The following is a 23,327-nucleotide window of genomic DNA, read 5'->3' on the forward strand; positions in this document are numbered from 1 at the left end:
GCATTTATATTTGATGTTATCTACCAGTTTATGTTACCTCTGGGGGTTAGAAGTTATAGCATTTAACTTTATTTGATTCAATTGTTTTTACTGGTGCCTTAGCGATTATATATGTGGCAGTCATCTATACTGCAACTAAAATTTAACTGTGTATTTAAACTGTATCAATAAATTTTGGATTCAGCGCCGCTTTTTTTGCTTATTTGCTATGAGCTGGATAAACAGGGAATAGATTTTTTTAAAAAAATTATACTCTACTCAAGTGATTTTTGTGGGTTTTATTTTTGTAATAGAAAGTGCTTTCTTTATTTGTAATATACAGGGAAACAGGCAAACATTAGAGGAAAACATCCTTTTGGAATTCCAACCATTAATTTACCCCATACTTTAATGATATGAGTATGCTTATAAAATAGATAGTGTAGCTCTACTGTAGAGTTTGCCTGGATCTAATAGTGAGTGCAGGCTGGCACAGTGATTTAATCCTCCTCTGCTTTTCTCTAGGGGCCTGATTCATTAAGGAACTTAAATTAAGAAGTTTCTTATTTAAGTCTCCTGGACAAAACCACGTTACAATGCAAGGGGTGCAAATTAGTATTCTGTTTTGCACATAAGTTAAATACTGACTGTTTTTTCATGTAGTACACAAATACTTGATAGCTTATTTGTACACTGACATTTAAAGTTGATATTTGTGTGTTACATGAAAAAACAGTCAGTATTTAACTTATGTGCAAAACAGAATACTAATTTGCACCCCTTGCATTGTAACATGGTTTTGTCCAGGAGACTTAAATAAGAAACTTCTTAATATAAAAAGTTCCTTATTGAATCAGGCCCAAGCTTGCTGATGCTCCTAAATATGCGCAGTAACAGGACTTTTCTAGAGCGGAAGTGTCATGTGCTCCACATCACAAATAGAGTCTTCAGTTTGGATGCTGTTTATAGCAACTGTGGGGCCGGGTAGCAAAGAAAAAATTACATGGTCCAAGGTCATCATTGACAATGGGGTTACAGTGATGGTGGTGTCCTTGGAGAGCAAGATCACTATCACTATCATCATTTTTTGATTTACATGGGACTGCTTTCTAATCTAGCTACCAAGGTTGGTGTTAGGTAATTCAGTGCCTGGAGAACCTATAGCACATTATTTCCAATTTTTTTTATAGCTTGCACATCATCATCATCATCATCATAGCACTACTAATTCCGCAGCGCTGTACAGAGAACTCACTCACATCAGTCCCTGCCCCATTGGAGCTTACGGTCTAAATTCACTAACATACACAGAGACAGACAGAGAGAGACTGGGGTCAATTTTGATAGCAGCCAATTAACCTAATAGTATGTTTTTGGCAGCTAGAATCTGATTGGTTGCTATAGGCAACATCCCCACTTTTTACAAACCCGCAGTTTAGTAAATATACCCCTGTGTGTCTTTTATGAGAAGCAGGCAGCATCAGTAAGGAGAGCTTGAGAATTGGATAGACATATATTTTATATAGATATCTAGATATCACGAGAAGTGATGGTATTGTTTAATAAATCTTTATTGGCTTGGCACACTTGGAAACATAACATTATTATATGCATTTTCCTGCAATATGAATCAACAAAAAAAGAAAAAATGATTGAAACCATTTGTTGCTCATGTGTGTCGACTTTTTTTTTTTTCCATTTCATCAAGGTCACTTAGAATTCCCATATGGGTGACATCTGCAGCCCAGAATATTTAAGGAGCGAGTTAACTGTGTATAAGAGTCAGTTTGACAATGAATCAAAGCTAATTTCATGTTGCAGTTTATTTTTTATTTGTGTCTAAATTTTTACAGTGTCGCAGACATGTAAATTAAGGCCAATAAGTGTAAATATATGTCCTTTTTGATGTGATACTTCCTTGTCCTGTTTTATGAAAGTTTTATATGCAAAAGATTTTTTTTATTCTTCGCTGGATTGGAAGTGGTATAAAGTTGAAAGCAGAAGGTCTGTGAATTGTTCTGATGGTTTTAAAGATTTTTTTTTTATTAGATCAGCCAAGAAGGTATTATTTGTTCTAATAATCATCATGTGATTTCCACTGTCTCAAGCTCACAGAATTTATAAACTAGGGACAGAGTCTTCAAGGTTTCCTTTCATGAGCATCCAAAAGGATGTACTCGGTATCTTCCTCAGGGTCAAAGGAAATTATACTCTTCGTCATATGGTGCAATAAGTCTTTAAAGCTGCAATCTCATGAAAAAATATGAGTGTTTTTTTTTTAACATAATTCACTCTGGTTACCTGTTAGAAGAGACGTTGTTTTATTGTATTTCCCTTAGTATTTTTCTTCAATATGCTAATAATGAAATTTACTAAGTGTCCAGCGTTTACCATAGCAACCACATTCACATGACATATGATGTAAAAACCCACCTCTTCCTTAAAGCCCTCCAGTCCCCCACCTAATTGACCTCCTCCCAGTCTCCCCCTACCCCCCTCCCACTCCTGCCCTCCCTCCTGTCCCCCTCTTACCTCCCTCCTTTTCATTCTCCTCTTCCCCCATCTCTGTCTCTGCCTCTGTTCTCCCCATTCCCTCTTCCTACCATTGCGTCTCTGTCCGTCCTACCCTCCCCTTAGATTGTACACACCTTCGAGCAGCGCCTCCTCTCCTTCTGTTCTCCACCACCTTAACTCTGCTCTTCAGCTCCTTGTCTCTTCCACAAGGTCCTCCTGCCCTTCTACCCCTCTCTTTACCCCGCTTGGGGCTCTCACCTCTCATCTAGCTGTACATTGAGCTACGGAGTTACTGTGCTTTTTGTTAACTGTACCATGCTGTCTCACCCTGTATCGTGTTTCTGTCTGTCCGTGTACGGCGCTGCGGATAGCTAGTGGCGCCCTATAAATAAAAAATAATAATAATAATAATAATGTAGTGAGCAGAGAGTCTTTGGAATGCCCCTCTACAGCATGCGTGTTCATTGCACAGTGACCTTCACCTCCCCTTACTCCCCTCCCTCTCCTTTCTATGACATCACATGACCACTGAGGAGCTTCCTGACTGACTTGCTCTGACTCTGATAAGGTTACACTCTGCTCATGAACTTGCTTTAAAAAAAAACAAACTGTGTTATTGCAGTTTTAAATTACCTATCTAGTTTCCATCATGACAGCTGTCCTTTATTTGAAAATGGAACAAATTAGTCAAACTGATTATATGAACCTACCGTAATTGCCAATGTTAAAAAATACAAGGAAAAATCATCCTCTGTAGAGTAAAAATGCCATGAGAGTGGAACTAAGAGACTAAGAGGCACTCAATGCGCACTGCTCAAAATATTTAGGGACTCGACTTACTACATTATTTGATGTGATGTTAGTGGGAAGCTGTCTATATTGATCTAAAGCATATATAGGAAGGACTCATGCATTGCATTGTATTGTACAGCATCATCATCATCATTTATTTATTTATATAGCACCACAAATTCCGCAGCGCTGTACAGAGAACTCACTCCCATCAGTCCCTGCCCCATTGGAACTTACAGTCTAAATTCGCTAACATACACACACACACACTAGGGTCAATTTGATAGCAGCCATTTTACCTACTAGTATGTTTTTGAATTTATATTTTAATATTATACCCAACAGTGTGTACCAGTCCCTGTTCTTATTTCCATATATATTTGGCGGGTACTTACTGGTTAGGCTAACCTGTCCTTATTTCCATATACGCCCTCTCAGGTGGGTACTTACTGGTTAGGCTAGCCTGTTCTTATTTCCATATATGCCCTGTTAGGTGGGTACATACTGGTTAGGCTAGCCTGTTCTTATTTCCATATATGCCCTGTTAGGCGCGTACGTACTGGTTAGGCTAGCCTGTTCTTATTTCCATATATGTCGTGTTAGGCAGGTACTTACTGGTTAGGCTAGCCTGTTCTTATTTCCATATATGCCCTGTTCGGCGGGTACTTACTGGTTAGGCTAGCCTGTTCTTATTTCCATATATATCGTGTTAGGCGGGTACTTACTGGTTAGGCTAGCGGCTAGCCTGTTCTTATTTCCATATATACCCTGTTAGGTGGGTACTTACTGGTTAGGCTAGCCTATTCTTATTTCCATATATGCCCAGTTAGGTGGGTACTTACTGGTTAGGCTAGCCTGTTCTTTTTTCCATATATGCCCTGTTAGGTGGGTACTTACTGGTTAGGCTAGCCTGTTCTTATTTCCATATATGCCCTGTTAGGCGGGTACGTACTGGTTAGGCTAGCCTGTTCTTATTTCCATATATTTCGTGTTAGGCGGGTACTTACTGGTTAGGCTAGCCTATTCTTATTTCCATATATGCCCTGTTCGGCGGGTACTTACTGGTTAGGCTAGCCTGTTCTTATTTCCATATATGCCCTGTTCGGCGGGTACTTACTGGTTAGGCTAGCCTGTTCTTATTTCCATATATATCGTGTTAGGCGGGTACTTACTGGTTAGGCTAGCCTGTTCTTATTTCCATATATACCCTATTAGGTGGGTACTTACTGGTTAGGCTAGCGGCTAGCCTATTCTTATTTCCATATATGCCCAGTTAGGTGGGTACTTACTGGTTAGGCTAGCCTGTTCTTATTTCCATATATGCCCTGTTAGGTGGGTACTTACTGGTTAGACTAGCCTGTTTTTATTTCCATATATGCCTTGTTAGGCGGGTACTTACTGGTTAGGCTAGCCTGTTCTTATTTCCATATATGCCCTTTTAGGTGGGTACGTACTGGTTAGGCCAGCCTGTTCTTATTTCCATATATGCCCTGTTAGGTGGGTACTTACTGGTTAGGCTAGCCTGTTCTTATTTCCATATATGTCGTGTTAGGCGGGTACTTACTGGTTAGGCTAGCCTGTTCTTATTTCCATATATACCCTGTTAGGCGGGTACTTACTGGTTAGGCTAGCCTATTCTTCTTTCCATATATGCCCTGTTAGGTGGGTACTTACTGCTTAGGCTAGCCTGTTCTTATTTCCATATATGCCCTGATAGGCGGGTACTTACTGCTTAGGCTAGCCTGTTCTTATTTCCATATATGCCCCGTCAGGCAGGTACATACTGGTTAGGCTAGCCTGTCCTTATTTCCATATATATTCTGTTAGGAGGGTACTTACTGGTTAGGCTAGCCTGTCCTTATTTCCATATATGCCCGTCAGGCAGGTACATACTGGTTAGGCTAGCCTGTCCTTATTTCCATATATATTCTGTTAGGAGGGTACGTACTGGTTAGGCTAGCCTGTCCTAATTTCCATATATACCTTGTTAGGCGGGTACATACTGGTTAGCCTAGCCTGGCTTCTGTGACCTGTAATGAATTCTAAACACGCTTTTATTGGCCAGTGGTGAATACCAGGCTGTCCATTTGACTCTGCACTGCAGCATAGTCAGTGGATACTGTTAGAGCCAAAGTAGGGTTCACTCTGGCCTTGGCTGTTACTAAATTAAATCAAACAAAGCGATCATGAAAATGGGTGGATAACACTGACCCAGGTATCATAAATAAATATAAAATGTATTTACCACCCCAACTTGTACAACGAAACAAGTCAACAGCTGTCTTGTGTTTGTAACACACTTTGTTAAATACATGATGTCATATTTAAGGACTGCTGTGTTACAGAGACACAGATACACATATCCCTCTTGTTTATATAGTAATAGATATATTTCCTCCAATCTTTCAGTGCTTTCCACAAGGTGGGAAGAAGAACAAACATCCATAATGAGTATTTATTCTGACATTTTGGTCTTTATAGAGAGACCATTATGCATTACATAGGTTGTATGTCCTTGAAGAAGTTCTCTGTAGACACCAACACATCGGAAGAAAGATGGTCAGTGAATGACTTACAAAGTGAAAATTAAAATGTATTCTTCTCATATTTCTCCTCCCAGAGAATGAAATTTCCAAGCTTCCTGCAAGAGCCTTCTCAGGTCTTCCCAACTTAGAGTGGCTGGATCTGAGCAAGAACAAGCTGGGCGACTCTGGCCTGTCATTTGATGTCTTCAAGGTAAGCAAAGTCCCACTGATTAATGACCAAAGGATCCTCATGTGCTACATTGTACAGGATATTGTGACCGATTGCGCTGGTTGTCAATGCTGACTTTGAGGGTTATTTACTAACAAAGCACAAACGTGTTAAGTTGAAGCAATAAATCAGCAATGAGCTTTTATGAATGCTCATTGGGCGGTGGGAATCATTTCCTAGTGTTGCATTTAGTTGCAACATTTGCACTGCATCACAGCAACCAATCAGCAATTAGCTTTGATCTGTCTTGAGCAAGTTAGACAATGAATACAAGTCTCTTGTTGCTATGGTTATGTACATATTTTGCTTCTACATTCAGTCAGTACATTAAGGCCTAATGAAAGCACATTTCTGATTGGTTGTTATGGTTACCGTACATTTAAATGTTTGCACTTTCAAAAAATTTAATCTAAGATACTCTCACAGATGGCAACATATGATGATGATGATGATGATGATGATGATGATGGAGTGAAGTTGACCTAGACCTTTTGGTCTTGTGTGTTTTATTTTTTTTAGATGGGAAGTTCTGTACAAATATGTTGGGGTTTTTTACATTTTTTTTTCTAATTAAAGCGACCATGTTATGACTCCTCATGGGCTGCATTTTTAACCTCTATTTTAGCTGCTCTTGAATTAACGTAGTACTGTTTTTACTGTATTGATTCCTATTCCAATAAAGACCAGAAATAATAAGACTTGTTTTTCAGAATTTAACAAAACTGAAGCGGCTTAATTTGGACGGTAATCACCTGACTGTACTGCCCCTCCTCCCTTCATCTCTTCAGGAACTGAAAGTCAATGACAATAATCTCCAGGAGCTGAACAGGCACAGTTTCCGTGGTAAGAACCTACATATGAATGAGCATAACTCAATATTTTGTTCTACTCAAGCTGGTTTAACCATGCTCATCATATGGCCATTAAGGTGGCCAAATTGAACGGATGTGGCCATTTGACGCTTGGCCTAAATGGCAAGATCATATGGGCTGGGCTGCCCATAAGGGGGGACAAGGAAAACACATGTCGAGTGGCTGAGTCATATCATGGGACCTGTGACAGAGCCCTTTGGCTGCAATCACCCTGCTCCTAAAGCTCCATGCGCCATAACAGCATTTGCATGGTGCTGGTCATGTGATGTGCGGGTCATCAGCGCTGGCATTTGTGAGAAGATCACTGCTCCACCCCACCACTGATAAAGAGCTTTGTTACTTAATATAGTTCCTAAAATTAGTTAGTTTTTTTTTACAGTACAGTAAAAGTTTCAGCACCATCTACAGTCTACAGCTGAACTTCTGACCTGCAGTAATGGGGAGTGCCCAGTTACCACCCATCTGTTAGAAATCCACCACAGTTAAACAGGTGTAGTGGTTTACTATAAACTTCTCTCTCTGCCCACAGTAATTTTAAAGTGACTGGGAGGGAAAGTACCCAGGGGAGCACATTTCATCTACAATCATAGCGTCTGGTGCGTACTGTGAATCTTAGATATTTACCACCATGACTATTTCATCCAAATCTTCATGTGGCTCATAGGGTTTTGGAAGTAAATAAACTAATATCTCAAGGAGAGATGGGTCCAGGATCAACATATGTAAGAGGGCCAATAATTCTTATGGGTGGCACTACTTGTTTGTGCATAGTAGACGATCACACACACACACACACACACAGAGCGACGAAGGCGAAATCTGCCAACCAGATTTTCTGCCACTCTCAGGCTTTGGATCATTCTCAGATATGCCAGTCGTTTGTGGCTACACTGGTGGCAATATCTATCCAATATGCCGATATTGGTGAAAATATCGCTGTGTGCTTGGCCAGCATAAGTTGCAATCTGCTGAGCTAATTACCCTCATATCTTACATAGGTTTTGACGACACACACTAGACAGATAGAGTAATACTTCTGTCACTATCGTTGTTGGACTCACAATCTATCAATCTTTTGTAGGGATTATGAATAATAAGGAAAAATGGTAGCACTGTACTCTATAAAGAGTAGCTAGTATATGAGATGTGACTCCAGTACAAAGCCAACAATAGACAAATCCAGGAGACGAATCAGTATATGTATTTGTATTGGGACAGAGGGCCTCTGTTTAGGAGTTTTCAATACACTTGGAACTATCCTTTGGGGTTCTTGACTTGTCAGGTAGCTTTGTCAAATAGAAAATAAAGGCAAAACAAAGCACAGGTACTATGAGGATTTTACATAGTAGCATAGTTGATTAGGTTGAAAAAAAGACACCAGTCCATCAAGTTATTTTGGATCTCCTGCAATCCCTCTCTTATATTTGAAATTTAATCAAATGAAGCACCCGCCAATCTGTTTCAATTGGGTAAAATCCCTCCTGACCCAATATTGCAGTCCTTATTTACAGCAAATCTCAAAATTTGCATGAAGCAAAACACAGACCTGATTGGAGAAAGGGAAAATCTGAAATTGATGAAGAACTGATGGCTTTAAAGGACAATAACACATGGATTATTGTGGCCAAACCAGTCAGCGCACCAGTAGACACGCGTATAAAAATCAGTAAAGCTATGTGTCCAACTTCTGAAGCAGAGATAGAGGAAATGAAAAGAATTCCTTATCAATGTGCTGTTGGGATATGAATGTATGCGGCTATTGGCACACACCCAGATATTATGCATGCTGTGTGCCATGTCTGCCAGTTTGCATCAAATCCAGGATTCCTGTTAAATGCATAATGAGATACCCAAAAGGGACTGCAACACTAAAATTATGTTTCTCAAGGAATGCTTAATGCATTCTGTGATTTTGACTGAGGATCTGATGGGGAAGACCGGTGGTCCTATACAGAGTGTGTATTCAAGCCAGAAACAGCCCACAGCTTTATCTACATCTGAGCCAGAATATATGGCTCTAACAGAAGGTGCAGAAGAGGCCATATGGATCCAAAAGATCTTGCACAAGTTGGGTATAGTCAACGATAATGATGTGGTCTAGATTGCTTGTGACAACAAAGGTGCCATCGATTTATCCCAAAGTAGCAAGCACCTTGAATGGTCCAAACAAATAGCAATCAAACACTATTTTATCAGGAAATTAGTTGACAACAACCTGACTAATGTAAAGTACTTTGCAAGTGGAGAAAATCTTGCAGACATGCTAACTAGGCACTTGCATTACCTAAATGTTTGCTTGCAGAAATGTGGACTGGAATATTTTTAAAGTGTCATTGCATGTCATATCATTTATTTTACTATCAGACAAATTAAATTAATACTTATGTCTAAAATGTTATGTCTAGTTAAAAGTTTAAATGTGAATTAGTAGAGTTTGTTATAGCTAGAGACAGTTTCAAACGAGAGGGAGTGTTAGGAATCAGTCTGCTCTGTTATCTCTGTGTGTGTAGGTCTGGTTCCTATGGCGTTTAGTACTGTCTGACTACTGATATCTTCTGAGCATGTGTGAAGTTCCCTTCTTACTCTGTGTAATAAATCAACCTGCTGGTTAAGCCACATGTATGTTGAGCTCCTGTATTTCACACTGAACCACAGTGTTATCATCAGCATCCCTGCCATTTATCCTCTGATAACAATATGAAGGTACAAATCATTAATGTTGCAAGGGACCATGAAACTATAGAGGCACATGGCATAGCGCCATCTATATTTTCTGACATCAATCTCACCACACTGAGGTGCAGAAGGGAGAAGAAACTGTTTAGAGATGCAATTCAAGCTTCAGTATACAATACTGATGGTTTTTGTCTATTGACCTAATAGTGGTTGAAACTGATACATTTCCATCTTGGATCGGAAAAATTGACCCTAATTATTGAAGTGGTTTGGCATAATTAAGTCATTGAGGATTTGGAACCCAAGTCAGATCAGGCGGTAGAAGCTACAGTGCACAATGGAAAACAATTGTAGAAGAAAAGTCTGGTTCTTCTCCCCAGGAACCACTTTTTCAGGACACGTGACTCGATAAGTGTTGCTTAATGCTGTGTATTATCTTTGTCAGCTATGTGTTCTGAAGAATCTTCTTGAGATCTTTGACATTTTGACATTGTCAAATGTCCTTTGACATTTGTTGGTGCCTGCTCGCTGTACACACTAGCAAAAGTGAGCACTCATTTTATTCCCAACCCTCATAAAACCAACTCTTTGAACAATTATAGCTTTCTTGAGAATCTATTATTTCTGAGGTTGCAATCTGACAAAAGTCACCCTATCCCTTGGCCAGACCATAACCCTGTTGAGGTAACCCTTATATCTTTCAACCCTAAGCCCGAGTTTACCCAGCATTTATACAAGGCATTTTAATCTGACCATTTACTTATGAATTAGATGAGTAATACTGTAGGAGAATATTCTTGACATATTTCTGTGGTAGCATAGGTGCTCAAAAGGCTGTTGTAAGAGAAGTGCTTATGAGCATTGGATCTATGAGGAAATGTGTGCAACTTTAATGGAAATAGACCTGAATTAACCTCCTTGGAAAGATTGCATACAATGCCTCCTTCAGACATTTTTTAGTTTCAAGTTGAAGGGGGGTAAATCACATCTTAACTTGCTTTTGCTGAAAAAAGCTGAAAAGTCATTAAGATGGACAAAGCATTTTTTTCATTTACATGCAGACAAACCCAATTCTCTGCTGACAAAATGACTACACCCCCCCGACTCCATCCAGACACAAATTGATCTGCTATGTTAAATGAATTATTATAATAAGTTGTATGAGAGAGACTGTTTTGTTACATCTAATCCTGACCATTTTTCCTCAAAATCTAGTTACCTTAACTGGTTCCCTCTTTCTTTGATGGGCTTTGTAGAACTACCCTCCCTGAAGAAGCCTATACTGTCATCTTGCCACCACCCTATCTTTATTCCCAACCAGTTATATGTTGGTGTGATTTTATGTTTGGTTGAAAAAACATCCAAACCCAATGTTCCTGAAAATTGGAATTCTATTAATAAAAAGTTGGTTAGCGTCTTAAATAGACTGCATATAAGCTTATGCTGAGGTGGTACAAAACTCTAGACATAGTCTATATATTTATACCCCTGGTCTCCTTGTTAGGCTTCCAAATTTGTAGATGTTTCTATTGCTATATTGCATTTTTAGTACCAGGATGCCGAATATTTGTAATCTCGGATATTTCACTCTCCTGTGAGGTTGTTCAAGACAACACTTATACCTCATGCCTTGATAGTCCTCGATTGTTGTTGTCCCCCTCCATTGACTATGTCTTACTGATAATTGTTAATACATATAACATTTCCAGAATACGCACATATCTCACACAAGAAACCGCAAAAACATTAATTCATGCACTCACCATCTCCCGCATCGACTATTGCAATTCCCTCCTTACTGGTCTTCCCAAAGTGAGACTTGAACCCCTACAATCTATTTTGCACTCAGCGGCTAGATTGATTTTCCTTACAAACTGTTATTCCTCTGCTGAGCCACTCTGTCAGTCTCTACATTGGCTGCCTGTATTTCAACGAATCCAATATAAAATTCTTCTACTAACATACAAGGCCATCAACAAAATTGCACCGACATACATTTCCTCACTTGTCTCGAAATATCTCCCTACTCAACACCTCCGTTCTGCACAAGATCTACGCCTCTACTCTCATCACATCCTCCCATTCTCGGGTACAGGATTTTTTCCGGGCTGCACCCACTTTGTGGAATTCCCTCCCACGCACAGTAAGACTTTCCTCTAGTCTTCAAACCTTCAAGCGTTCACTGAAAACCCACCTCTTCAGACAAGGTTATGATATTCCACAACCATCATCTTAATTTCCCTAGATTACCCTATTACCATCCTCTACATTGCTAACGCAAAACAACAACCTTCTGACCAACATTGCAACACACACAGCCCACTCAGTTCTTTTACCTTTGCAGTCTGGCTGGTCCATTGTGCAATATGATGTAGCACATGCCCTTGTGTTTCTAACTCCCATTGTCCTATAGATTGTAAGCTTTCGAGCAGGGTTCTCTTACCTCTCTGTCTATATGTATTACCCAGTATTGTCTTATTAATGTTTGTTCCCAATTGTAAAGCGTTACGGAATTTGCTGTCGCTATATAAATAAATGTTGTTGATGATGATGATGATGATATACTTACGCCTGCCAAGTGTGACTTGCAAAGATGATCCCACTACAACTATTTCTGAATAGGATTGATTTCATCTCAGGGTTTGAAGGCATGACAGCTACATTGAAAGAGTCAGGGTACCAAACGGCTATTATATGAGAGACCTGAGGGTATATTTACTAAACTGCGGGTTTGAAAAAGTGGAGATGTTGCCTATAGCAACAGATTCTAGCTGTCATTTTGTAGAATGTACTAAATAAATGATAACTAGGGGCCTGATTCATTAAGGATGTTAACTGAAGAAACTTCTTATTTCAGTCTCCTGGACAAAACCATGTTACAATGCAAGGGGTGCAAATTAGTATTCTGTTTTGCACATAAGTTAAATACTGACTGTTTTTTCATGTAGCACACAAATATCAACTTTAAATTTCAGTGTACAAATATGCTATCAAGTATTTGTGTGCTACATGAAAAACAGTCAGTATTTAACTTATGTGCAAAACAGAATACTAATTTGCACCCCTTGCATTGTAACATGGTTTTGTCCAGGAGACTGAAATAAGAAGTTTCTTTAGTTAAGATCCTTAATGAATCAGGCCCTAGAATCCGATTGGTTGCTATAGGCAACATCTCCACTTTTTGAAACCTGCAGTTTAGTAAATATACCCCCTAGTGTGCTTTCCAGGATGGCTAATTTGTATGTTGTTGTCTTATTGTCTAGGCTTGAGTGTGAATGGATGTGTGAGCGTGTTTCCCCCTTTCTGAAACTTTCCATAAACAAAGAGTGATACAAGAAAATCCAAGTTTCAAAATGGCTAAATTTCATAAGCCCAATGTAGTGTTAAAGCTCACAGAAAGGGTGTCAGTATCCTCACAAATAAAAGTGGGGCATTTAAAAAAATATACTACGTAACTACTGTTGCAGATATATACCTTATGGCAACAAAAGTACAAGAAATAAAAAAAATCAGTATGCTAAATTAAAAAGCATTAGAAGTGATACAAGAAATAAAGCGAGAATTACATTTTTTTTAAAACTAAAAAGGAGTGGGCATTAAACATGCAAGAAAAATAAAATCTGTAAAATGTAAATCGGTTTAGCAAAGATGGAAAAAAATCAAGTACATAAATAGAAAACTAATTAAAATTGGTATTATTTCGCTGCTGAAAGATAAACTGGATGTATTGTCTGACAGATAAAAGCTGAACTCGTGATTACATTCTTTTAATCAGTGTTCATAGAGGAGGAACTATGCTAGGAAACCAAGCATGCCATTTGTCTATCTCAGTAGGAAGCAGAGACATGTCTAACAAAATCACGATAGATAAATGACTTGCTCTAGATGTTATACACTCACGTCTTATGCTCAGTAATTGATAGACTACTGTTTATTAAATTTAAGGAATCCTTCATAGCACATGCCTGGTGTAAAGCAGATGTGGTACCAAGACTTGAAAAGGAGCCTTTATATTATATAATGGAATGAGTAAAATATTTGACGGAAATTTTTAAGAATTCTATTGAGAAGTATATTGTGGAAATAAACATAGCACAATATTGCTTATTTACAAATGTGCGTAATTGCAAAAGTGCAGCGCAAATGCTCTTTTGGGACAACACTTGCGTACTTTTGCACAGATGGGTATTGGTTACGGGTAATTGCCATGATATATAGGCTAAGATGCCGGCATCTGCAGTTTTCAGAGGAGTCAAGCAGATCCAGGTCATCTATTTGTGTGCTGAACTAGAAACACTATTTACTGTTTTTCATAACGAGAAGAACTGACAGTTATGGAGGTGTTTCCTCTTTTAAAGATAGGCGCACAGACTTTTCCTCTTCACAAAAACTCAATCTCGACTCTGTACTTTTATTTGGATTCGTTTCTTTAGCTTACAATTGCACGTTTGCAGGAAGGAGAATTCCTAGGCACACTACAACCGTTAAGTCACTAGTCAGAGCACATCTCCAATTTGAGATACAGTATTACAGCACAGGTACAGCAGCTGTCTACAAGAACGATATAAGAGAACTTGAGAAGGCTCAAAGTCAGGCTGTCTCATGAATTAAAGGCATGGAGGGGCTATATTATAAAGACATCTTTGGACAAATTTGGATAAAAGTAAATTCTCAAGAAAACTGTAATTGGTCAGAGAGTTGGTTCTTAGTGGTATTCTAAGACATCAATTATCATCATTTATTTATATAGCGCCACTGATTCCACAGCGCTGTACAGAGAATTCACTCACATCAGTCCTTGCCCCATTGGAGCTTACAATCTAAATTCCCTAACACACACACATATACAGACACACAGACTAGGGTCAATTTTGATAGCAGCCAATTTAACCTACTAGTATGTTTTTGGATTGTGGGAGGAAACCGGAGCACCCGGAGGAAACCCACGCAAACACAGGGAGAACATACAAACTCCACACAGATATCGGTTGGGGATTGAACTCATGACCCCAGTGCTGTGAGGCAGAAGCCACCGTGCTGCCCCTATTATGAGGCAAGATTTGCTATAATTGATTTATGTATGTGTAGTCAAACCTGTCTCATAGGTAATCTGGATAGGTCAAACGTTTACACTAGTTGTTTATGAGAAATTGTAATAAATATATAGGTTTTGATTTTATTTTTATATCTAAACTAAGTTTGTGTATTTAATCATTTTCAGTTTGTTCCAAACTTAAGTTAGCGCTCCTGGGGGTATATTTACTAAACTGCATGTTTGGAAAAGTGGAGATGTTGCCTAGAGCAACCAATCAGATTCTAGTTATCATTTATTTAGTACATTCTACAAAATGACAGCTAGAATCTGATTGGTTGCTATAGGCAACATCTCCACTTTTTGAAACCCGCAGTTTAGTAAATATACCCTCTGATTTGTTTTGTGTGTATTTGTGTTTGCAATCACAGCCATCTTTATAAGATGGCAGAAACTAACTTCCTTCTTTTTTAAAGTGTAAGCTCAAATTTAATGGGCAAAGAATTGTAAGGATATAAGGGAATCAGACCATTAATTCAACCTTTAGTTAAGCAATAATCCCAAAAGAACAGTGCATTAATCTGCATTATTGGTCATTAATGCCATGGCCCACAGAGTGGAGGGCATGTGGCAAAGCTGAGGTCTTTACCCGAGCCAGGGAATCATTGGCTTGTTATTCCCTGTTCTGAGGGGCTTATTACCATTATTGGCAAAATCTATGATTGTATTATCAAAGTTCCCATATTCCTATCCTGCATGTGGAAGGGTAATGTTTAGTAATGTCCACTCTCTGGTTGGTGCATGTGTGGCTGCGAAGATGTCTGAAATAAACAATATATTGCTACATGAGTAGTAAATAATGTGTAAGGTCACTAGTCTGTCTCTGCCAATATACGTATGTGACAAGTGTCCTCATTTAGCTCTCACTGGACTGATATACAACACGGTCAGCTGACTGGATGGCTGCCATATTTTCCAGGCATTACGAGTAGATTAATTCTTGGATATCAGCCAATGAGGTTTCAGAGCTGCATACAGTATAATCTGCTTAGCCTATCATTTTATTTAAGGCTTTCATTGTCGTCTTTATTCACATTCACAAATAAAGAAAAGAAAATGAAACAGTGCAAAAATTGTCACGAGTTTAATATTAAACTCACATCATCTGTTTTGTTTACAAAGCAGGGCCGGACTGGCCATCTGGCACTTCTGGCATTTGCCAGAAGGGCCGATGGCCGTGTGGGCCAGTCCGGCTCCTGGCGCTGGTCGATCCCGGCACTTTAAGTTTTGCACGGCCGCGCGACGTGACTTCATGCGCTGCCGCGCAGGAACTCTTGCAATCTGTGGTTCAGCTGTTGAGGACGGAGAGTGGATGCCAGCCAGCAGGCTGATTAGGTAAGTGGTTTCTTTTTATTTTAGTATTTTAATTCCGGGGCATAGGGACAGTTACTGGAGGGGGGAGTGGGGGATAAATGAACATAGCTGCAGGGGAAGGGTTGAGATAGTGAACATAGCTGCAAGGGGGGGGGGGGAGAGTGAACATAGCTGCACGGGGAGGAGTGATATGGTGAACATGGCTGCAGGGGGGGAGAGAGTGAACATGGTTGCACGGGGAGGGGTGAGATAGTGAACATGGCTGAGGGGGGGGGGGAGTGAACATGGCTGAGGGGGGGGGAGAGTGAACATGGCTGCAGGGGGGGGGAGAGTGAACATGGCTGAGGGGGGGGGGGAGAGTGAACATGGCTGCACGGGGAGGGGTGAGATAGTGAACATGGCTGCAGGGGGGGGTGAACATGGCTGCAGGGGGAGGGGTGGGATAGTGAACATAAGTGCAGGGGGGGGGAGAGTGAACATGGCTGCAAGGGGGGGTGAACATGGCTGCACGGGGAGGGGTGAGATAGTGAACATGGCTGCAGGGGCAGAGTGAACATGGCTGCAGGGGGGGGGTGAGATAGTGAACATAAGTGCAGGGGGGGGGAGAGTGAACATGGCTGCAAGGGGGGGTGAACATGGCTGCAGGGGGGGGGAGAGTGAACATGGCTGCAGGGGGGGGTGAACATGGCTGCAGGGGGAGGGGTGGGATAGTGAACACAGCTGCAGGGGGGGGGTGAACATGGCTGCAAGGGGGGGGGAGAGTGAACATGGCTGCAGGGGGGGAGAGTGAACATGGCTGCAGGGGGAGGGGTGAGATAGTGAACATGGCTGCGGGGGGGGGGGGGAGAGTGAACATGGCTGCAGGGGGGGGAGTAAGTGAAAATGTATGTTAATAGAGGGAGTGTGTGTGCTATGTTAATATAGTGTGTGTGTGTGTGTGTGTGTGTGGCCGCAGCAATTCAATTAGGCGTGTGTGTGGCCGCAGTTTTTTAATTAGGCGTGTGTGTAGGTGGCCGCAGTATGTTAATATGGCGTGTGAGGGAAGGATCTTAATATAGTGTGGGAGGTAGGCTATTTAATGGTGGAGTGTAGGTAGGTGCTAATTATTTAAGGTGAGGTGAAGAAACCTTTAATTTCATGCCAGGGTGGTGTAAGGTTATCAATTGAATATGGGGCTGATTTTGGGGAGGAGGGCTATTTATTAAATGTGTATATGAATTATTTATTCTCGGGAACGGTTGTGGAAAATGGCTATGTTTATTAAACTTTAATGCTATTTAATTTATTGTAGGGACTGTTTGGAGGGAGGAAAAAATGTTTTGAGTAAATGGGTATACTGTTAATTTAATGTTGGGGCTGGTTGGAGGGAAATAGGTCTACTTATTAAATGTGAATATAATTATTGTTGGAAATGGAGGGAGGCCTAATTATAAAATGTGAGTGCTACTGATTTAACACCAGGGCTGGTTGTAGTTTTCTAAATCTCATGTACCCATTTTTTTCAAAATAGGGCATCCAATATTCGAGGATCAAGACAAGCAGGAACTGAGCTAAAGAAATCAGCTGCTACAAGTGGTGAAAGAAACAAGACAGGTAGGAGAGAGCAGATCATTCTGCAAACTGTCCTGAATCTGATGGGACAGCCCTGAATTTGGGTGGCTGTCTCGCTTAGTCAGGATTTGGTCTGACTGCAAGGACAGTTGGGAGGTATGTCTCGCTTCACCACGTACTGCTTGTAAAGGCAGAGCTGTGTGCATCTAACAGTAGTGCACACAGTATTGCCTGTGTATTTGTCTAAAATGATAACCATGTTACCTAATAGGGGCCCTGCTGTCTTAAATACCCTTGGTCCCCCGAGCCTTAATCCAGCTCTGGTTAGGGGAAGGGAACTGATAGCTGCTCCCAGTTCCCGGACAGGACACAGCCTGCAGAGCAAGACGAGGAGCTCTAAGTATCACAAGATTTGGTAATCTCGTGAGACAAAGAGCTTCCCTACTCACTCTACAGGAAGTTCCCACCCTTATGGATGTCAGTAGCTCCAGAAGCATAGATAAGTACAGTGGGCTGGGGTGTCATAATGTGGCTGGGAGGGCAAGATAAATGTAATGTTTTATTACAATATATGTATCAATGTGTCATGTTGACCACACCCCACCACAATGCGTCCACAGCCTTTTTGGTGCCGCCGCTGTACAGTTTATTTGCTAATCGTCTATGGAGGGGGCACCAAAAGTTCCCAAATTTCTCTTGCTGGTCCTGTACATACCATTAGCTGATACTGGTAAGCTCTATGCTACAAATAGAGAGTCAAGCTGTGACCTTTACAAAAAGTACTGTCATATTATTATCTGGAATAGAGGTGGGCCTGTGTGCTTTAAATGCCAGGGCTGATTTTTAGTCCCAGTCCGGCCCTGTTACAAAGTTTTATGAGTTATCTGTCCAAGTCACTGCCATGATTGTGCAAGGCTACTGCGTGATTTGCAACAGATTTGTCTGATATCTCTGTAATTTATAATGTATTCATGTGACTTCATTTGCTTTTCAAGTTCCAGACTGGTTTGAAGATGCTCCGGGATGAAGTTAATTGTTGCTTTTACATTATGCAGACCCTTGATGATGAAATATGCTTTGTGCACATAATAAATTACAGCATATACTACAGCGTACTACATATTCGTTCTGCTGTTACATATGTTTTATGTCTACTGACGCCTCCTGTCAGGAAGGCTCTGCGACATCTTCTGTGGTGGTGTCTCATGCAAAGACTGAACGTGGTACTTTATAATGTGAGATGCAGGGTTTGAGAGAGTGCTCATTCTACATTTACTGATTACACATGGGAACCTCTTTGCAAAATGGTTACTCATTTACTTATCCAATCAATGACTTATGATGTGGGGGAGGCTTTTGAAGAAATATGGCAGCTCTCAGAGATCAACTTATAAATTGCTTTCTATAAGTAAACAGAGTTAATCAGACGTACAAAGAAAGCTAACACAGTACAGGTTATTCTTTAATATACCACATACAAATAATTTAGGTTTAGTTTATATCTAGTTCATATATTAACTGCTGTAGTACCGCCATTGACCAGAGGATGGCAGATTAGTGTCTCATAGGGGAAGATTCAATTTGTGCGAGGTGTCTGCGGAACGTCCACGGAGACACATTGCACCGATTTTATGGCAGGAATCTCTGCTCATTTTTCTAAAAGCCCTATAGTGGTGAGTAGGAAAAATGAGCAGAGATTCCTACCCTAATGGCAGGCAATGTGCGCATCCGGATATCGCGCAGTTGTCCACGTGTCACATTGCCACATGTGGAGCACATGGATGTAATTAATTAATATTTCAGCTAGTTAGTGCTGGGGAGGAAGCATAAATATCTGGATCTGTGTTGTGGGCGGGCAGACCGACGCCAGCCAGTGGCAGGCAACTAGTGAGGGGATCAAGTGTCTAGCTAGAAATAGGGCTGCATGGAATTATAAATACTTCTGTTTGTGTGATTGCTGGAACTACAGGGGGTAAATATATCAAATAGCGATTTTAGCAAGATTCCGATATCCGGCAACTTTGCATGGTAAATTTAAATCGGCAATGGTTTTAAATTCAAATCTTGCCCTTAAAGCCATTGCCACTTTAAATTTAAAGTTTCGCTGGATTTTGGCGATTTGCAAAAATATATTTACCCCCAGAGTCTGTACCATCCTGACATCCCTGAATAAAACTACAGCCAAGCGGTTCAGCAAACCTGTGTCAGCAGCATTGGTATCCTGTGTATGTAATAATGTTAACATGACATTTGTTATTACCAAAGTCAAAATTTGCATAATTAATAATATCTGTTTGTTCTTCCCCTAGGCCTGAGTAATCTCCTTACTCTTCAATTGGAGGGTAATGGCTTTCATGATGGAAATGTTTCCCCTCTGACATTCAGGTCCTTAAAGAAACTAATTTACTTACGTCTTGACCGCAATCGCTTCCGAGCGATACCATCAGGGCTCCCGGCCGCTCTCCAGGTATTATCTCCAACTAATTCATTCGATGGTAACATATGAAGCAGTTACAACAGCACAGTAACAGACAGTAAGTTTTATAACATACTTAGAAAGAGAAATTGTGTCCTAGTCCAGCAATGCAGAAGTTGGGCCAGCCAGTGTCTGTGTGGAGCATACATCAATATGCAGTGTTTGCCATGCAAAAATATGTTTATGTTTGCACTCCTTGCCGCAGCAAATTCTGCCCCCAGACAAAATATGCACCATGCTCTAAATCAGCCCCAAAGTTATCTATTTTGTATAGATGATTTATTGTATTACTGTTTATCTCCCTTTGTTTCAACGGATTGTCACTGTTTATAGTTCTGCAAATCGATTGTTGCTACATTGGTTTATAGAGTTATAATGAAGGCTAATGGAGTGAGTATTACAAGAGATATCATATCAAAAGACAGCACGGTGGCTCAGTGGTTAGCACTTCTGCCTCACAGCACTGGGGTCATGAGTTTGATTCCTGACCATGGCCTTATCTGTGTGGAGTTTGTATGTTCTCCCCGTGTTTGTGTGGGTTTCTTCCGGGCTCTTAGTAGGTTAATTGTCCTTAGTATGTGTGTATGTTAGGGAATTTAGACTGTAAGTTCTATTGGGGAAGGGACTGATGTGAGTGAGTTCTCCGTACAGTTCTGCGGAGTTAGTGATGATGATGATGATGATGATGATGATGAAACGCAATGGAACTGCACACTTGTGCATTTTAAATAACTAACACCAAGTGAAAAAACATATGCAAATTATGTAATTTCTCTAAACTCGATTATCACATATTTAACACGACAGCACACTATTATTTTTTCTCGTAGTGCTTCTTTCAATCGTTCTACCAAACTTTTCACTATAAATTCTTCTAAAACATGGATGGGGATTAAGAATTTTTATATAAACAAGTCAGTGCCCTAAAGGGAAAGGTGAACACGTTGACTTGAATGTGTACATATGTAAGTTTTATAACAGGAAAAACTTTTGAGAGGCTATATGGGTACCAGAAACAATTCTGGCAACAAAATGTAAATGTAAAAAAAGTTAAATAAAGTAAAATAAGATAAAAACACACAGGAGCAAACATAAACTGGGCATACATTGGCTCTTACCGTTGCCCAGTCTGATCATAAACGTTTATGGCCAGAGTTGAAAAAGTGATGAACATATGGATCTGATGGATCTTCATTAAGGAGTTGGACAATGACCTCATATGACCATGTATAGGGTTATCATACTAATGCACTCATGTAGGTCAATCAGGTACAGACGTCTACCATGTTATGGAACCCCATCCGTTGTAAATTGTTATCGTCAGTCTTTTTGTGCCAATACATGTTACAATTTGTGTTCAATTAGGTCTAAAATTACCCAGTTGGCTAGTTACCTGTGCATATCCAATGGCGTAGCTAAAAGCCATTGGGCTGCAGACATTGGAAGTACCTACGTAGACATCTTGGTTGAGTTTCTGTAGTTTCTAGTTCTGAACTTTAGCGTTGGTTCTTTGGCAGTGATGTCTTGGCACTGCACTCTCGATTTAAAAGGCCTCCTATAGCCACTGAACAGTACTGCCAGATAACATAATAAAACAAGTCCAAGGTCCTGGAGGCAGGAGCTGCCAACATACAGCATAGAATGCAGAGGCCTGCAGGCAGATCCTAACAGTTCTCTACCAGTGGACTACATCTGCAGATCCATGGGTCTTCAAGTCAGGACAGCCAGGTGACTATAACTCCTTAAGCTAGTGGAGTAAGGGACAAATAATGTGGTAAATCTGACTGGCATTTATCTACTCTGTGTATATGTGGTGAAACGAGGTATTAGTATCACCCTAATCAGTCTGTCCCTCGTTTCTCACAAAATGTGAATTATAGCAAGTATTTTTTACAGCCCTTGCTTTTGTTCCCCACCCCAATAGAATACCACTGCAGTGTCTAATTACATGTGGAAAAGGGGACATTGTAACTCATTGTAAATATGTATATTGTTTATTGTATATGGATGATGTGGCAGTGAGGTTGTTATTCATTGTCTTTAAAGTGAAGCCAGGGGCTCATGGGTAGGGATCTGGTTGCAAGATTCTGGTGGGGCTAAACTAATTGGTGTCCATTGTCCTCAGAAGACTATTCCAGACAGGCCATCTAGCATGGGAGGTTCTGTGGGAGGACAGCTCATCTTCACTCTCCTCTCCACCCCCCCCTCCCCCCCTCGTCCAGCACTGACCAATGTTTAACAAGGAGAGGCCCAGGTGTTTGGCGAGAGAGGGGAAAGCTCTGTGGAAATTACACCCTAGATATAAGGAGCCACTCCAGGGGGGAAGGGTGTTCATTCTGGGATTTCATTCATGAAAGGTGCAAGGTCTGGTTTTGAGTTGTCGTTCTCTACCAGAGTCTACATATGCAGCTGAGAGAGATCCATGGGCCTTTAAGTCTGGACAGCCTGTAACTCTTTAAGCTAGTGGGGTAAGGGACAGATGATGTGGTAAACCTGCCTGGCATTTATTTACTGTGTGTACATAATAATCTAGTGTTGTTTTTATTACAATAAATGTGTTTTACTTTCTAACTGCATTTGCCTGAGTGACTATAGGAACCTTAGAAGGTTCCTGGGTAGGCTTCCCTGGCATAGGAAGGCACCCGTGAGTGGCCAGCCAGTGTGAAGAGGGTAGAATTGGGCCAGAAAACCCGGTATTTTCACAGCCTCCTAAGTGTTTTAATGCATTGTCATGATTATTATTTTAGGAAGTTTTATTTGATGCTGAAAAAATTTGTATGTTCATGGGTTTTGCTCTTCTTTTCATACTGTATCTTTCTAGTTAGGTGTACCTATCATGCTAACACTATTAACACACATATCATTATTGAGGAAAAGCACCTATAAAACTATGCCCCTCAACTTCTGTATCACAAGTGCCTTAGACATTATTTAAATTAGCTATCAGTGTAGGCAGAAGTTCCTGAGATCTTGATCTCATGTCCAAGGAATGAAGTGGTTTGCATCATCACGGCTCCACCCGCTGGTGCGCAATGTTGCGACCCGCAAAATTGTGCAGCAGGGAGTTGGAAGGTGATGATGTGATTCATATCGAAGTGCTTCCTCAATGCCACGCCCACTTCAGGACGAAGTGAAGCAGGATCCAGGAGGATGACCTACTCTGACGGCAGTTCAGGAGGACTCCATAGGCAATATATATGTATATATATATATGTATGTATAATTGAGGTGTATGAACCCTGCCTCACCCCCACCCCCCCCCCCCCCCCGCTTCACGCGGCTCTGTTCGAAAAGAGAGAGTTGCACG

At 40.7% G+C, this 23,327-nt stretch overlaps 1 protein-coding gene across 1 annotated transcript in view; it reads left to right on the top strand.

The window, feature by feature from the left end:
• LOC142101687 (extracellular matrix protein 2-like) overlaps nucleotides 1-23,327 on the top strand; it is a 71,292-nt gene that overhangs the window by 38,870 nt on the left and 9,095 nt on the right. The window contains exons 5-7 of the mRNA XM_075186076.1: nucleotides 5,906-6,021; nucleotides 6,750-6,882; nucleotides 19,854-20,011. Coding sequence (XP_075042177.1) covers nucleotides 5,906-6,021; nucleotides 6,750-6,882; nucleotides 19,854-20,011 — 407 coding nt within the window. The remainder of the gene's footprint in view (nucleotides 1-5,905; nucleotides 6,022-6,749; nucleotides 6,883-19,853; nucleotides 20,012-23,327) is intronic.

This window comes from Mixophyes fleayi, chromosome 9 (genome assembly GCF_038048845.1).
Source record: "Mixophyes fleayi isolate aMixFle1 chromosome 9, aMixFle1.hap1, whole genome shotgun sequence".
NCBI classification, from domain to species: domain Eukaryota; kingdom Metazoa; phylum Chordata; class Amphibia; order Anura; family Limnodynastidae; genus Mixophyes; species Mixophyes fleayi.